The 14,177-nt window shown below is 39.5% G+C and overlaps 1 protein-coding gene across 1 annotated transcript in view; it reads left to right on the top strand.

The window, feature by feature from the left end:
• tbc1d8 (TBC1 domain family member 8) overlaps nucleotides 1–14,177 on the top strand; it is a 47,297-nt gene that overhangs the window by 20,638 nt on the left and 12,482 nt on the right. Inside the window, exons 6-11 of the mRNA XM_079619657.1 lie at nucleotides 927–1,134; nucleotides 2,295–2,492; nucleotides 4,153–4,317; nucleotides 6,159–6,309; nucleotides 9,042–9,256; nucleotides 10,857–10,974. Of these exons, the coding sequence (XP_079475783.1) occupies nucleotides 927–1,134; nucleotides 2,295–2,492; nucleotides 4,153–4,317; nucleotides 6,159–6,309; nucleotides 9,042–9,256; nucleotides 10,857–10,974 (1,055 nt within the window). The remainder of the gene's footprint in view (nucleotides 1–926; nucleotides 1,135–2,294; nucleotides 2,493–4,152; nucleotides 4,318–6,158; nucleotides 6,310–9,041; nucleotides 9,257–10,856; nucleotides 10,975–14,177) is intronic.

Here is a 14,177-nt window from a genome sequence, read left to right as displayed (position 1 = left end):
GTTGATCCAGTTCAGTGTTGATCCAGTTCAGTGTTGATCCAGTTCAGTGTTGATCCAGTTCAGGGTTGATCCAGTTCAGGGTTGATCCAGTTCAGGGTTGATCCAGTCCAGGGTTGATTCAGTCCAGGGTTGATTCAGTCCAGGGTTGATCCAGTTCAGTGTTGATCCAGTTCAGGGTTGATTCAGTTCAGGGTTGATTCAGTTCAGGGTTGATCCAGTTCAGGGTTGATCCAGTTCAGGGTTGATCCAGTTCAGGGTTGATCCAGTTCAGGGTTGATTCAGTTCAGGGTTGATCCAGTTCAGGGTTGATCCAGTTCAGGGTTGATCCAGTTCAGGGTTGATCCAGTCCAGGGTTGATCCAGTCCAGGGTTGATCCAGTCCAGGGTTGATTCAGTTCAGGGTTGATTCAGTTCAGGGTTGATTCAGTTCAGGGTTGATCCATTTCAGGGTTGATCCATTTCAGGGTTGATCCAGTTCAGGGTTGATCCAGTTCAGTGTTGATCCAGTTCAGGGTTGATCCAGTTCAGGGTTGATCCAGTTCAGGGTTGATCCAGTTTCGGGGTTGATCCAGTTCAAGGTTGATTCAGTTCAACAGTTACAGTAACTACAACATAGAATACTAAGGAAAAGTTGGGGTAAAAATATACATTTAAAAAAAATACTGAGTGAACTGTCCTTCCTTGAAATCTATTGGTGATGTATTACATAATTTTAAAAGGCATAATAAGTTATTGTATCAGGGAACCTCCAATCATGAGTTGATGTCTGTGGGTGTTGTGTGTGTTTGTGGGTTGTGTGGTGTGTGTGAAAGCAGCACGTGTGTATTTATAGAGCAGCGGGGTTTGTTCTTTCTCCGCTGCTTTGATGTTCGGAAACTCTCAGGTCTGATGCATGAAGCTACTTCTGTATATTTGTGTCGGTTTCAGGGTTTTGGAGGAACAGGCCCTCCGACAGTACGTGCTCTCTCTCTTTGGCTTGCCCCGGGCCGAGCGTGTACAGGAAGTGATGTCATGCTCGGTTTGGACTCCTCATGCCCGCTGCCACACGCCGGGCACCGTCTACACCACAGACGGGTATCTGTGCTTCAGTAGTCGTGAGGAGGGCCAGTGTACTCTCATCATACCCCTCGCAGAGGTACAAACTCCATTACATGTCCTTCACAGCTTATGAACTGCATGGTAACCATGTTAAAGGAATAGTCACTTTGGATAAAAGTGTCTGCTAAATGCATTAATGTGACCCTGGACCACAAACCCAGTATGGAGCCGCACAGGTATATCTGTGGCAATAGCCAACTATACATTGTATGGGTAAAAATTATCCATTTTTCTTTTATGGCAAAAATCATGAGGATATTAAGATCATGTTCCATGAAGATATTTAGTAAATTTCCTACCGTAAATATATAAAACATGTATTTCACCCACATACATCAATGGGAAGCTTATTTATTCAGCTCTCAGATGATGTATACATCCCAATTTTAGAAAATGTACCCTTGTGACTGGTTTTGTGGTCCAGGGTCACAAATGTGAATGTAGGAATAGGTCCCCCGAAAATTAACATTCTGGCATCATTTTTCCAGACTGTTTTATTTTAGTTTTTTTGTGGAAGAGGTTTAGCAGAATGTCAGTGCTGCTTGTTTCTACATAATTTTCAAGTCTCAAAAATATGAAAAATTGTGAAAAATAAATTGAAAAATTGAAAAAATAGACAAAGTGAGATATTTCAAGCCTTTATTTGTTATAATTTTAATGATTATGGCTTACAGTTAATGAAAACCTTTTCACATTATTCTAATTTTGAATTTGGGGTTTTCATAATAAGCTGTAAGCTTAATGATGATACCATTATCATCAAAATTATAACAAATAAAGGCTTGAAATATCTCACTTTGTCTATATAATATATTAGTTTCACCTTTTAAGTTGAATTACTGAAATAAATGAACTTTTGCACCATATTCTAATAATGCAGCTCAAAGTGCTTTACAAAAAAAACATTAACATCAAATACATAAAAATAGCATAATAAAACAATACATAAAATACAGAGACAACACAATACATTGAGTACTAGTTTAAAAACTAATGTAAACCGATACGTTGTAGCTTTATTTAAAAAAATATTAAGCAAACTGGCTTTCTTCATATCAGTTGGTAATGTATCAAAATTATTTGCTACCCAAACAATCACACCCCTACACATTTGTTGTGAAACATTAAGTATGTTTTACCCGTTTTGTTGAAGCTCACATGTGATGATGTATTAATAAAGTGTGTGTGTGTGTGCAGATCCTCTCCATTGAGAAGGCTGAGAGCACCGGCGCTCTGCCCAACCCCGTCATCATTAGCGTGCGGTGTAAGCGTGCGTTCCAGCTAATCGAGCTGCTTCATCGGGACGAGCTGGTGGAGAACGTCAGAGGACGACTGCGTGATCTGCACTGGGAACAGAATCTGATACGTGGACACGACCAACGCAGGAAATCCACGGTACTCTTGACGTCTGATGGTTCGGTTTAGAGATGGACGAGTATGAGTACTAAAACTTTCTTTTTGTGTGAACCCTAGTTTAGTCTGTTAAAGAGGACCTAATATGCCCTTTTTCAAAGTCTTGATTTTGTTTTTGAGCTCTAGAACAGGTTGAATGTTGATTATTTTCCTCATATTCTTCATTGTTGCGACTCCTCTCTTCCCAGTCTGTCAGTAACGCTCTGTTTACTTCCTGTCTATGAAGCCCCTCCTTCTGAAAAGCACACTGTGCTCTGATTGGTCGGCTGGAGCAGTGTGTTGTGATTGGTCGAGCGCTTCGAGTGTGTTTGGGAAATGTCCCGCCCCTTACCATAACCGCCAGTTTAACACACTACTAACTAACTCAACCAGGCCCCGCCCCTTTATTCTGCGTATGAATTATTATAATGAGGAATATTGAGACGTGTTCGTTCCCGGAAGAAACTCAAGACTACAGTGGAGGCGTTTCAGGAGTTCAGAAACACTGACACTCATATAGAGAATAACTCCCGCTGGAGGGACTTTTTCATGCTCAAACAGCAACAATACACACTAAAGACAGATGAACACGGAGAACAGGAGCCCTTTAAGAGACGTTAGTGAGATGCTCTTGAGCCGTGATGACATTTACAAACTCCCCTGTTCCTACTTCAAACCTTTGTAAATATTAGAATAGGTCACTATATATAATTCATCAGTGCATGGAAGACATGATCACTCATTCATCTCTGCACGTGATACCCGCACATCTAGCAAATAAATATGGAGTATTTCATCAATTAATTAATAAAAAAGTATTATTAACACCTACAGATACTGTGGTATAATGGTGAAACTGAAGCACAATCATTTATAATCCATGGCGGCTCATAATATATCATAAAATCTTTGCTATATGTGTTAACAGCACACCGGTTTAAAAATTGTGATTAAGACATCGTGGAAAAAGTGTTTATCTGTCATTTCCAATGTGTGTAACAGTGTATTCACTTGTCAAATGTGTGTTGAATGTTAACTCCTCTTGGGAATTTCACCATTCAATGTGAATTTATCTGAGAATGTTCTTAAGGAAATCTATTCAGTGATTGGTCCATGCCGAAAATCCCGTTCGTGGCACAGCAAAGTGTCGCGAATCATCTCTAAGACTGACACTTAAGATTTAGTCCTACACTTCACTTAAATTACGATTGAGATGCTTGTATAATGATGTATAACTAACTTTTAAGCGCAGCTTTGAAGTTTTTTTTACTCTTAATTGTTTTTACTCTTTAGTGTTCTTGTGAGTAAATCTCAGAGGCTTGATAAATACGGACCCAGTTCAGTTCATTTCCAGTAAAACTGGAAAAATTAGAATATGGTGCAAAAGTTCATTTTTTTTGTTGAATTTTTGTTCATAAGCTGTAAGCCATAATCATCAAAATTATAACAAATAAAGGCTTGAAATATCTCACTTTGCATGTAATGAGTCTATATAGTATGTTAGTTTCACCTTTTAATTTGAATTACTGAAATAAATGAACTTTTGCACCATATTCTAATATTTGAGGTCACCTGTATTATACTCATTCCCTGCGTCTCGCATTTTTAATTGCAAAAACGCATTCTGTCTGAACCAGCCTTTATGATGTTTTCTGTGTTCCAGATCTCCGCCACACCGTATTACACCTTCTGTTACGACACCGTCCAGTCAGACGAAGAAGACAACAGCATCATCATCTCTGATAAAGCTCTGCGTCACACGGTCCTCACTGACGCCCTCGTTTCCACATTCCCCGCCAGTCAGTCGGACTCCAAACACATGATCAGTGTGAGTACACAAACCTGAACATCAGCTACATCACATGACTGAACCTGTTCACTGTCACGCTTTTTACACACAGATCTGAACTTAAAGGGATAGGTCACACAAAAGTGAAAATCCTGTCATCATTTACTCGCCCTCAAGTTGTTCCAAACCTGGATGAGTTTTTTCTTCTTCTGTTGAACACAAAAGAAGATATTTTGAAGAATGTTTGTAACCAGGCTGTTGATGGATCCCATAATATTTATTTTTCCTACTATGGAAGTCAATGGGGTCCATCAACTGTCTGGTTAACCATATGTGACCCTGGACCACAAAACCAGTCACATGGGTTTCATACGATTCATACATAATATGAAAGAGGATGTATTAGAAACACTCATACAGCACCGTGAAGTATAGTTTTATGAATGTACATTGATTTAAATGTAAAGGTAACGCTTTAAAATCAGGTTCATTAGTTATTGAGTTATTAGAGCTATACATTTTGTTACAGTATTTATTATCTTTGTTAATGTTAGTTAATAAAAATACAGTCGTTCATTGTTAGTTCACAGCGCATTAACTAATGTTGACAAATACAACCTTTGATTATAATAAAGTATTAGTAAATGTTGAAATGAATATTAACTAAGATTAATAAATGCTGTAGAAGTATTGTTCATTTTTAGTTCATGTTAACTAATGTAGGTAAAGGAGAACTCCGGGCAATTTTTAAGTTAATCTTGATTGTTACACCTTTGTGAGTTCTGTCTATAGAAAAAAAACCGAACCGGATTTGTGTTTGCAACACGGAGCTGCTACCGCTAATGCCCAGAGCTACACTCAGCTAATGGCAGTTATGGGGCATATTCATAAAGAGTGTTTTTGTGCCTCTTAACAGACACAACATGCAATTAAAATTTCTACCCAACATGAACATGGTCCTTACATGACAACAAAATGCGTTTAGCAACTTAGCCATTGTTTAAATAGTGTTATACCATACTCCCGTTGTAGCCGGGAAAAGGTAAATAGCAGTGTGCAGGTGGAGGAGCGTTGTGTGTGTGAAGAGTGTGTGGAGGAGTGTCGTGTGTGTGAAGTGATGATCGGAGTTGCTCACAAATGAAGAAGAAATGGTTCGTAACGTAACTATGGAGAATATAGAAGATTTTGAACACATGGAAGAGGCTTTTGAGTTTGATGGTCCTTATTTATTCAAACCCGAGTATACAGACGAAGAACTAGCCTCACACTCTTCACACACACGACGCTCCTCCAGCTGCACACACTTCTATTTTCCTTTTCCGGCTACAACGGGAGTTCCCACGGGACTTCAGTGCGAGACTACAGCTAGCCGTCTCTAAAACACTATTTAGGTGAATTTAAACAATGGCTAGGTTGCTAAACGCATCTTGTTGTCATGTAAGGACCCTGTTCATGTTGGACAGACATTTTAATTGCATGTTGTGTCTGTTAAGAGGCACAGAAACACTCTTTATGAATATGCCCCATAACTGCCGTTAGCTGAGTGAGCTCTGGGCAGTAGCGGTAGCAGCTCGTGTTGCAAGCACCAATCCGGTTCGGTTTTTTTTTCTATTGACAGAACTCACAAAGATATAACGATCAAGATTAACTTAAAAATTGCCCGGAGTTCTCCTTTAACTAATATTAACTAATGAACCTTATTGTAAAGTGTTGCCAAATTAAAATATGAAATATGTTGTTGATAACAATGGAAACGCATCATCACAGTCTGTGAAAAGAGTATGTGGTTGTAAAAATACGCTTTATGCAGATGCTTTTCATGCAAATAATGTCCTGTTGAGTGTTGGTGTGATGTGCGAGCATGTTTCTGTCTCCATCAGAACACGGAGCAGGTCAGAGAGCGTTTATGGGACGATCACTTCACGGAGTTCGGTCGTGGCGTTCACATGTTTCGCACAGATAAGATCCGCACGCTGGTGACGCTGGGCATCCCGGAGTCTCTGCGCGGGGAACTCTGGCTCCATTTCTCAGGTGAGCGAGAGAGAAGAGAGAGGAGAAGTTGATCACACAACACCATGGAAGTGACTTTCTTTTGTTCTGTTTATAGTCACTCTATATTTGTGCGCCTCAAGCGTCTGTGCCGCGTCTCACTTCCCCTTCTGTAGAAATGTTCATGTGAACACTCACAGTCTGGAGTTTTATTACATGCACCTCGTTTCATACATGTGACCACAAAAACCAGTCATTTGGGTAATTTTTATTTTTAAATTGGGATGTATACATCATCTGAAAGCTGAATAAATAATCTCTCCATTGATGTGTGGTTTGTTAGGATAGGACAATATTTGGTCGAGACACAACTATTGAAAATCTGGAATCTGAGGATGCAAAAAAATCTAAACATTGAGAAAATCTCCTTTAAAGTTGTGCATTTATGTTCACGATTGTGCTGCATTCACTCACAAAAATACATGTTTTATATATTTACGGTAGGACATTTACTAAATATCTTCATGGAACATGATCTTATTATCCTCATGATTTTTGGCATAAAAGAAAAATGGATAATTTTGACCCATACAGTGTATAGTTGGCCATTGCCACAGATATACCAGTGCGGCTCCAGACTGGGTTTGTGGTCCAGGGTCACATTAAAGGATAATTCCGGTATTTAACACCTTGAGTCTATATTGTAGTTTGTTTTGGATGAACAAGAGTGGTGGACAACATTTTTTTGACAATGGTTCCTCTCTCGAGTTTTTGACTATAAAAGAATTGGCCATGGACCCATTTAACATTGGAGTCAATGGCCATGTCCGAAAATGTCATTAAAACAGCCAATAATGTTCGTTTACAAAACTGTGCAACTCACCAAGTGATTAGTGATGTTAGTTGATGTTCCAGAAACAAAAAGTGTTGTGAAATACAGTTTCTGTCGTGTTTTATTCGTCATTTTGTAAAATCCCATTGAATTCTGTTGAAGGACTGAGTGCTCGTTAATATAAATGCGCTACCGGAAACGGAAAGGGGGCTGTTTACATTTGGTCGATGTAGTCTTTTTGCTCGCTTCCGTTTCTCATAAGGCTAGCGAGCAGAGCAACTGTGCTCCCGGAGAGTAAGCGAAATAAACAAACAAAACCTTGAAAATATTGAAAGACGTGACCACTGACCAGTGCAATATGAAGTTGAACTCGACTGTGACCGTGAGTGTCCCGCGAGACATAAACGTCGGTTATCGCCATCAAGTGGTCGGGAGTGTGCTAACGCTTCAGATTCAAATATTGAGCGGAAGTTACACGGTTGTGAAGTGTCTGAAAAAATAGTTCCACTATAGCAAAATAAACGGATTGGAATCATATATTGCGACGATATATTGTTTATAATCATCAACGAACCACTCGGTGAGTTTAACAGTTTTGTAAACGAACATTATTGGCTGTTTTAATGACTTTTTCGGACATGGCCATTGACTCCAATGTTAAATGGGTCCATGGCCAATTCTATTATAGTCAAAAACTCGAGAGAGGAACCATTGTCAAAAAAAATTTGTCCACCACTCTTGTTCATCCAAAACAAACTACAATATAGACTCAAGGTGTTAAATACCGGAATTATCCTTTAATGCATTTATCAGATTATTAATTTTGTCAAATAATTGCATTAAAAAATGCACATAACTGAAGTAGTCATTAATATTCCTCTGCATATGTGTTTTGTAAACCTATGCATCAAAATTCACTGTTTATTCATTCTTATTTCAATCAACTGTTTTTATCCAGGATTCATACAGTCTTCTGAATATATGGAAGCCTGGAGAAGTTATGGAAATTACCGTACATAATCAAATTCACAAATATTACAGCATTTAAAAATTATACATAGGCTACTGAGTTACTAACACAATCTTCGTCAAAGAATACACTTGTTTGTTCACAGTTTGAACGTTCTTGTTTCCATTTGTTTCATTTTAAGATCTGAGGTGAATTATCCATTGTTGCTTTTACAGCTCAAAGCTGGAGCACTAAATGATATTCAAAGTCACATGACACGCTTTTAACATTAAATAAAGCACATAAACAGTGCCTGAGATTATCATTGCCTCACTTTGTGTTTGTTGTTCCAGCGCGACGTCTCAGAAAAATAGAAACCATTTCTAAAACAGAATCGTCGCGTGTCGCCGTCGCGGCTGGTTAGCACAACAACTCTGATTAACATGGAAAAGACGCTTTTTATCGCGCGGCATCGCGTGTAGTTCATCATAGTGTAGTTGTAGGACACGGTGTTATGGTAGTTAAGCAGCACGTTAAACACACCCCAGATTGTTTCAAAGCAGCTTCACATTAATAAACAGGAAATCAATGATGCAAACCATCAAATACAAGACAAATTCTGCTGTAAAGCAGCTCTAAAAAGAAAAGTGTCATTATTCAATTCTATGTTGATTCAGTTCAATAATAGTTTGTACCGGTATTTGTCTCCAGTGTTTCCCAAACCTCTCCTGAAGGACCCCCAACACTGCATGTTTTCTTTGTCTCCCTAATCAAACACGCCTGGTTCAACTCATCAGCTCATCATCACATGGGTTAATCAGGCGTGTTTGATTAGGGAGACAAAGAAAACGTGCAGTGTTGAGGGTCCTTCAGGAGAGGTTTGGGAAACACTAGTCTATGATTTGAATTACAACCTCATCTTTGTTTTACTTTTCGTTTTACATTTACTTTGATTTGGCGCTTTATTCTGTGTGTGTAACGTCCCGCCCACAGACGCGAGTTCCTCGCTGGCCGCGCATCCAAACTACTACGCCGATCTGCTGGAGAAATGCAGGGGCGAAACCAGCATCGCCACCGAGGAAATAGAGCGAGATCTTCACCGCTCGCTCCCGGAGCATCCGGCGTTCCAGAACGACACGGGCATCTCTGCCCTGCGCCGGGTCCTCACCGCCTACGCCTACCGAAACCCCAGCATCGGATACTGCCAGGTGAGCCCGACCAGCAGAGCACTGGTATTCGGCCAGTTTGAGAGAAACCGGCCCACTTCTGTAATGGATGTTACATAAACCTTGTGCATTAAAGGCCCACTGAAGTGTCTTTGAACAGCGCCGCTTTGTTTGATGCGTTGACGTAATTTCCACTGAAACAGGAAGCAAAGGTGGGACAAATTGATTGGCTCCTCCCCCTTTTCAAATAGCCAATAGCGTTTAGTTTACCTCACAGACTGACAGCACCATGGAAGCGAATCCGAGCGCTGATGATACGCTGGATTCAATAGTACGGGTGAAACTGGAAAAATTTGAATATGGTGCAACTGCAAAAGTTCATTTATTTCAGTAATTCAACTTAAAATGTGAGACTAATATATTATATAGACTCAATTAGAATATTGTGTAAAGGTTTTCATGAGCTGTAAGCCATAATCATCAAAATTATAACAAATAAAGGCTTGAAATATCTCACTTTGCATGTAATGAGTCTATATAATATATTAGTTTCTCCTTTTAAGTTGAATTACTGACATAAATTAACTTTTGCACCATATTCAAATTTTTTGAGTTTCTCTGGTAGAAGTGTGAATAAATTCGAGCTATTTGATTCTTAATCAACGTGTACAGTCGGAAAACTTAATAAAACTCGAGCGTTTGCGCAACCGAACACACAACTCAAACGCATATTGCTCCGTGACGTGTGATTGGTCGCTTTGGCCAGGTGGTGTTTATAGCTTTAGATTCTAGAGAGCATTTGATTGGACAGAAGGTGTGATTAGACACGGTGATGGATCAGGGATCTTTATAGCCCCTTTCACACAGAGATTCCGGAAAATACACGGATAAAGTGACCCGGGATTTGACCCGGGTTCGTTTGAAAATGGTTCATTCACACTGCCAGTGATTTGCCGGAATCAGAGAGCGCGTTCACACACAACCCGGGTATCTCCCGGATAGACGCGTGACGTTATGATGTGACGTATAAGGTGGCGAACGAACGATCTCAGCTTCGGCGCGGATTGCAAGGAGCTCTCGGGTCTCTGCTTCAGTCCAGTTTGCAGACATCTTTTCGTTCTTTCTTGTATCGATGACGAACACAAACTTTCTTCTAACAGAGTAACAGAGTCGCACGATAACTACCACATTGCGAAGGCTCGTGCATCATCACTACGACACACCCCTTACGGCATTTGTCCTGGCTTTTGTTCACACAGCGCGCGTTCCGGGTCTGAACACGGCAATGTTACTAGGTCCCCAACCCGGCATCGATCCCGGCATTAAACCCGGGTCGTGTTTGCGTTCACACAGAAGGCGTTCCGGCAATTTGCCGGCAATTTGCCGGGTTCAAAGTGCTGTGTGAATGGGGCTTATGACATTTCAGCGGAAGTGAGAGACTGTAAGTTTTGAATGCTTATATCTCCTAAATGCGAATTTTGTCATTGTTTTGGAGCACACTAGCTTATTCATAACCTTAAGGCTAACATAATCATACTAAAAGCTAAAAAACGTACATTTTGATTTCAGGGGGCCTTTACCTAAGCTTTGTTTTGCGTGGCCTGTGCATGAATGTAAGCACTGATGTTTGTCTTCTCTGCAGTCCATGAACATCTTGGCATCTGTGATGCTGTTGTACACCAAAGAAGAAGAAGCTTTCTGGCTGCTGGTCACTGTGTGTGAGCGGATGCTGCCCGACTACTTCAACCGCAGAGTCATCGGTGTGTGTGTGTGTGTGTGTTTTAATATCACGCTGTTTTACTTCTAAGTGTCTTTGCTGCTTTGCTCTCCCTCATTTTTTTACAGTATGATGTTGTAAATGTTTTTTAAATGTTTTGAACTGATTCTGAAGTCAGTCTCACAAAAACTTGTCCAGATTAATTTCAGTAAAGGGGGTTTATAGTTAACTAAAACTAAATAAAACAAACTATTTTTTTTTTTACTTAAAGGTAGGGTAGGTCAGAATTGTCTAAAAAAAACTTTTATTCAAATTTGTTTAAACTGTCTTTATATACCAATGCATAATTAAAATGTAAGTACTCTGATAAAAAGAGTATAAAAATCGAGTGACTCTAGACCGTTTAATCTTCATTAAACACAGCTCATTAATTCCATTCACTCCCACCTAAAAACGGGTGCGCGACTGCGCGCACGTGGGCAGAGCCAGTAATAACGGCGGTAGTCATGGCGACGGAGAGTGATATGGAGCTTATATTATGACAAAATGATTTGAATTTGAATTGTGTAAATCTGAATTATTTGCAAGTGTAATCTAACAAAATTGAATTTTAGGTGGTAGTTTAAATAGTTCTGAATTTGAATTTTTTTAAACGAATATTGAACATTTGAAATTTAACAAATTGAAATGTTTTTATGGCTGAATTTTATAGACATGTATTTTCAAACAGTAATATTCAGTTTAAAAAAATTCAGATTCAAGTTTTCAAGATGAAGAAATTCAGAACTTCAAATTCAGTTTTCTAAAATTCAATGTCAAAAATTCAAGTTAAAAAATTCAGATCTGACAGAAAGTAGGTCACAGGTCATCCACAGGGAAGAGTAGATGATCTCAGAAAAGTCGAACAGAGCATTTTGGCCAATTGGGGACTGCGGAAGTTTTCCAGCGCGAACGTGGTGGTGGTTCAAGAGGTTGCCACTCTCTGACTCTTGTCATGAATCGCCCGGAGGTCTATTACATGTACGACGCAGTCTAGACCGGACGCGAACGGTGCGACGCGACCCGTGAAATGCCCAACAGCACACGGATTCCCCATCCTATTTCTGACCTAGTCCCAGCTCTTTGCAACAGTCGCTTCAAGCTGTGTTGCGTCGCGCCGCTCGCGTCCTGTCTGTGTAACTGAGGTCTAGTAGACAAGGTGGCGTTGTAATCAATTTTACACAAAATGTAGGCTACTTTAAAACAAACACCAGAGACCGCTTAGACAAATGTCCCACGTGCTGAGAACGCTAACCTAACATATAAACACAAAATCATTCATGTTTAAGAATCTTAACGTTACCTCCGGGCGATTCATGACAAGAGTGGACATTAGAAAACGCTCACGTGAAAAACGCTTAACGTGGCTCACTGTACGAAGACAGTGATATTAAAGGACCAAACTCAGTACAAATCATATTAATAAACCATACTTTGTATAAAAAATCAGATGAGCCCAGAATACCTACGCAACGCGTTTAATTGTGCGTTAAGCATTTCCTTAGAAACCCGTTATAAGAAAACGCTTAACGTGGCTCACTGTACAAAGACAGTGATATAAGGACCGTACACATCATATTAATAAACCATACATGTATAAAACATCAGATGAGCCCAGAATATGAACGCAATGCGTTTAATTACGCGTTAAGCATGTTCTTACCATAGAAAACCGTTATAAGAAAACACTTAACGTGGCTTAATAAACCTTAAACCTGATTTTTTTATACATAGTAGGCAGGCCTATGGTTTATTAAGGACCATTTAAGGTTTATTAAGCCACGTTAAGCGTTTTCTTATAACGGTTTTCTATGATTAGAACATGCTTAATTAAATGCGTTGCGTTCATATTCTGGGCTCATCTGATTTTTTATACAAAGTGGTTTATTAATATGATTTGTACTGAGTTTGGTCCTTTAATATCACTGTCTTCATACAGTAAGCCACGTTAAGCGTTTTCATATCGGTTTTCTATTAAGGAATTTCTATTAACGCGTTGCGTTCATATTCTGGGCTCATCTGATTTTTTATACATGGTTTATTATTATGATGCGTAGGCTACTGAGTTTGGTCCTTGTCTTTGTACAGTAAGCCACGTTAAGCGTTTTCTTATCGGTTTTCTATGGTAAGGAAATGCTTAACGCGTTGCGTTCATATTCTGGGCTCATCTGATTTTTTATACATAGTATGGTTTATTAATATGATGTGTACGGTCCTTATATCACTGTCTTTGTACAGTGAGCCACGTTAAGCGTTTTCTTATAACGGTTTTCTATGGTAAGGAAATGCTTAACGCACAATTAAACGCGTTGCGTAGGTATTCTGGGCTCATCTGATTTTTTATACAAAGTATGGTTTATTAATATGATTTGTACTGAGTTTGGTCCTTTAATATCACTGTCTTCGTACAGTGAGCCACGTTAAGCGTTTTTCACGTGAGCGTTTTCTAATGTCCACTCTTGTCATGAATCGCCCGGAGGTAACGTTAAGATTCTTAAACATGAATGATTTTGTGTTTATATGTTAGGTTAGCGTTCTCAGCACGTGGGACATTTGTCTAAGCGGTCTCTGGTGTTTGTTTTAAAGTAGCCTACATTTTGTGTAAAATTGATTACAACGCCACCTTGTCTACTAGACCTCAGTTACACAGACAGGACGCGAGCGGCGCGACGCAACACAGCTTGAAGCGACTGTTGCAAAGAGCTGGGACTAGGTCAGAAATAGGATGGGGAATCCGTGTGCTGTTGGGCATTTCACGGGTCGCGTCGCACCGTTCGCGTCCGGTCTAGACTGCGTCGTACATGTAATAGACCTCCGGGCGATTCATGACAAGAGTCAGAGAGTGGCAACCTCTTGAACCACCACCACGTTCGCGCTGGAAAACTTCCGCAGTCCCCAATTGGCCAAAATGCTCTGTTCGACTTTTCTGAGATCATCTACTCTTCCCTGTGGATGACCTGTGACCTACTTTCTGTCAGATCTGAATTTTTGAACTTGAATTTTTGACATTGAATTTTAGAAAACTGAATTTGAAGTTCTGAATTTCTTCATCTTGAAAACTTGAATCTGAATTTTTTTAAACTGAATATTACTGTTTGAAAATACATGTCTATAAAATTCAGCCATAAAAACATTTCAATTTGTTAAATTTCAAATGTTCAATATTCGTTTTAAAAAATTCAAATTCAGAACTATTTAAACTACCAC

This window comes from Phoxinus phoxinus (assembly GCF_949152265.1).
Source record: "Phoxinus phoxinus genome assembly, chromosome: 7".
NCBI lineage: Eukaryota > Metazoa > Chordata > Actinopteri > Cypriniformes > Leuciscidae > Phoxinus > Phoxinus phoxinus.
This window is presented reverse-complemented; position numbering and strand designations above follow the sequence as displayed.